This window comes from Diaphorina citri, unplaced genomic scaffold (assembly GCF_000475195.1).
Source record: "Diaphorina citri unplaced genomic scaffold, Diaci psyllid genome assembly version 1.1 scaffold6871, whole genome shotgun sequence".
In the NCBI taxonomy this organism is placed as follows: Eukaryota; Metazoa; Arthropoda; class Insecta; order Hemiptera; family Psyllidae; genus Diaphorina; species Diaphorina citri.
In genome coordinates, this window is record NW_007384247.1 from 1,610 (window position 1) to 4,085 (window position 2,476).

General features: G+C 37.0%; 1 protein-coding gene and 1 long non-coding RNA gene across 2 annotated transcripts; one reads left to right on the forward strand and one right to left on the reverse strand.

Moving 5' to 3' along the window:
* Positions 1–144: 144 nt before the first annotated feature.
* On the reverse strand, positions 145–755 carry LOC113472655. The gene is made up of 2 exons (XR_003394878.1): positions 587–755; positions 145–245 (listed from the first exon to the last, which is right to left on the reverse strand). It is a non-coding gene; the product is annotated as an uncharacterized LOC113472655 (long non-coding RNA).
* A 27-nt stretch (positions 756–782) lies between these two features.
* On the forward strand, positions 783–1,913 carry LOC113472656. Its single transcript, XM_026832453.1, has one exon. The coding sequence runs from the start codon at positions 970–972 to the stop codon at positions 1,780–1,782; it is 813 nt and encodes a 270-aa protein (XP_026688254.1). The 5' UTR covers positions 783–969; the 3' UTR covers positions 1,783–1,913.
* Positions 1,914–2,476: the final 563 nt, after the last annotated feature.

Genomic DNA, 2,476 nt, shown 5'->3' on the forward strand with positions numbered 1-2,476 from the left:
GTGGGATGAACTCATACCCTGTTTACCAGGCAAGCATCTTGACCACTACACCACTGAGACAAATAAATCACAACTACATTTTTTTGTTTTCAAAGTAGTGTCACACTCAAGAGGGATTACATGCATAGTGTACATAAAACTTACCAGGTGCTTGAGAAGGATCTCTTGATCTTCCTGACTCAGAAGAATCCCCATTGCATTGAGCAGATATTGAGTCGGAGCTTTTCTGTTTACGTCGTCCCATTCTGAAAAGAGCAAGTACCTAATTAGAATTTTTTAGGTCTAAGAATGTTAAATATGGAAGCCTCTTACTAGAGTAACAATAAATTTTCATTCCGATGGCTCAATGATAAATACTTATAGCTTGTCCTTGTGTGAAAAATAGGAATTGAACTAAACAATAATGAGACTGGTCAAAAGTAAAGCAACTGAAGTTGACCTTTGAACTGATTCTTGATGGTATAAACTGTATGGTGTTGAGTTTTATTCAACGGGTACAAATGACAAAGGCAGACAAGAGAGTCCAGATTGTTCTACCTTACTCTTGGTAGGTAGTTGCATGTGCACAATGAAATTTGATACTTACTTGAGACTCTCTGTTTCTATTTGTAGAATTAACAAAGCATTTAGCAGACAATGATTTTACTAGTGTTAACGTATGGAAAACTGGGTTTTCAACTTTCTCTTTTAACTTTCCACTTGGTAAAATATTTCAGGTCCTTTATACTTCTTTTCGCTTTTCGTACATTTGTACAATGCAGATTGCAGAATGCCCGATTAAATTTGATTTATTAAATTTGACCTGTTTAATATGTTTCAGGTGGTTGCAAGCATGCTGTTGCTTTTGTGACATGGCTGCATCACAAAAATTCTGAGCCTTCAGTGACAGAGAAAGAGTGTTATTGGAGACGGTCCAGGCTAAGTCAGGCAGGGTCTTCAAAATGCCTGCCACTGGATCAAGAAGTAGCAATGTCTGTTGTAGAAATTAGTGAAGAGGAGATTCAAGACTTCAAAAAATCCATTGCTGATGAACTCCGAGGAAGAAATGTGAAGTGCATGTTCTTGAGCCAAATAGATGGGAGCTCTTCAATATCAATCCATCATTTGATTTTGGAATTCAAGAAAAATGGAGGAGATTTTGAGGAATTCCTCAATTTTTGCCAGAGCAAAATGACAGAAAGTGAGTGTAGGGGTGTGAGAGACAGCACTCTGAGCCAGAGTGCTTCCTACCTGTGGTTTGAGTATAGGTATGGTCGGGTCACAGCATCTAAACTTTTTGAGGCCTCAAGGTGTACAACGGAAAATGGTACTTTAGTTAATACTATCCTAGGAGCCTCAAAGATTAGAGACTCCAAGGCCATGGAGAGGGGGAGAAAATTAGAAGGCATAGTGATGAAGCAATTGGAAAGAACATGGGGACAAATTGCACCATCTGGGCTTGTACTTGATAAGGAGTACCCAATTTTCGGTGCATCCCCAGATGGTGTAACTAACACCCATGTTGTGGAAATCAAATGCCCTATGTCTGACAAGACATTTCCCTCGTACTTTGCATCAGGGTTGACAAAACCAGCCCCAAAGTATGAGGCACAGATTATGTTACAAATGTTATTTTGTTTAAAGGACAAGGCCATTTATTCAGTGGCTCATCCAGATTTTGAATCTTCTGGGAAAATTACCACACTGGAGGTTCCATTTGATGCTGTTTTGTGTGCTGATTTGATGGAACGGGCTCAGGAGTTTTGGAAAAAATATATTTTCACAAAACTACTTTCACAGTAGAGGTAACATGTACCAGGGTTGACATGTTTAAAACATCAGGTTTTAAACATGATTCAAACACAATGTTTCTTTTTAGTATTTTAAACATTTTATTTATATTTGTTTTATATATTTAATGATTTATATGTATATACTTTACAATGTGACTTTGGGCTACAATGTATATTGTATACAATTTTATTGTACAAGGGGCTTTTCCCTTTGTCTCTTCCTGACAAACAATGAACCTAGTTATGTACTGAACAAGGGACGTTAATACACCTCTCATTACATATTCTGGAACAAATGCTAGCAGATTTCCCTCTCTCCTCCCTCTCCCTCTTTCTCTCGTACTTTTTCCCTCCATCTCTCTCTGCCTCCCCCTCTCTCTCTATATATTTATATTTCTCTCCCTCTCCCATTAGAAGTGGAGTGAATGTTGGGTTGAATTTTCAGGCATATTTCATATCAAATACCTACTGCCCCTATGGTTTAATGAATGAATTCAATTAATTAAAAAATGAGATCTATAGATAATTTTAATTTGTTTTACGACGTGTGTGCTTACGAAAATAAGTTACAACTCACAACTTGAGTTGAATTTTAATGAATGAATTGAATCATTGAAAGATTCAAATGTAATTCCAATTTATTTTTCTCGACTGACTGACATTTTCGCAATATCAGCAAAACAGAGCTTGTTTTAATTTGACGC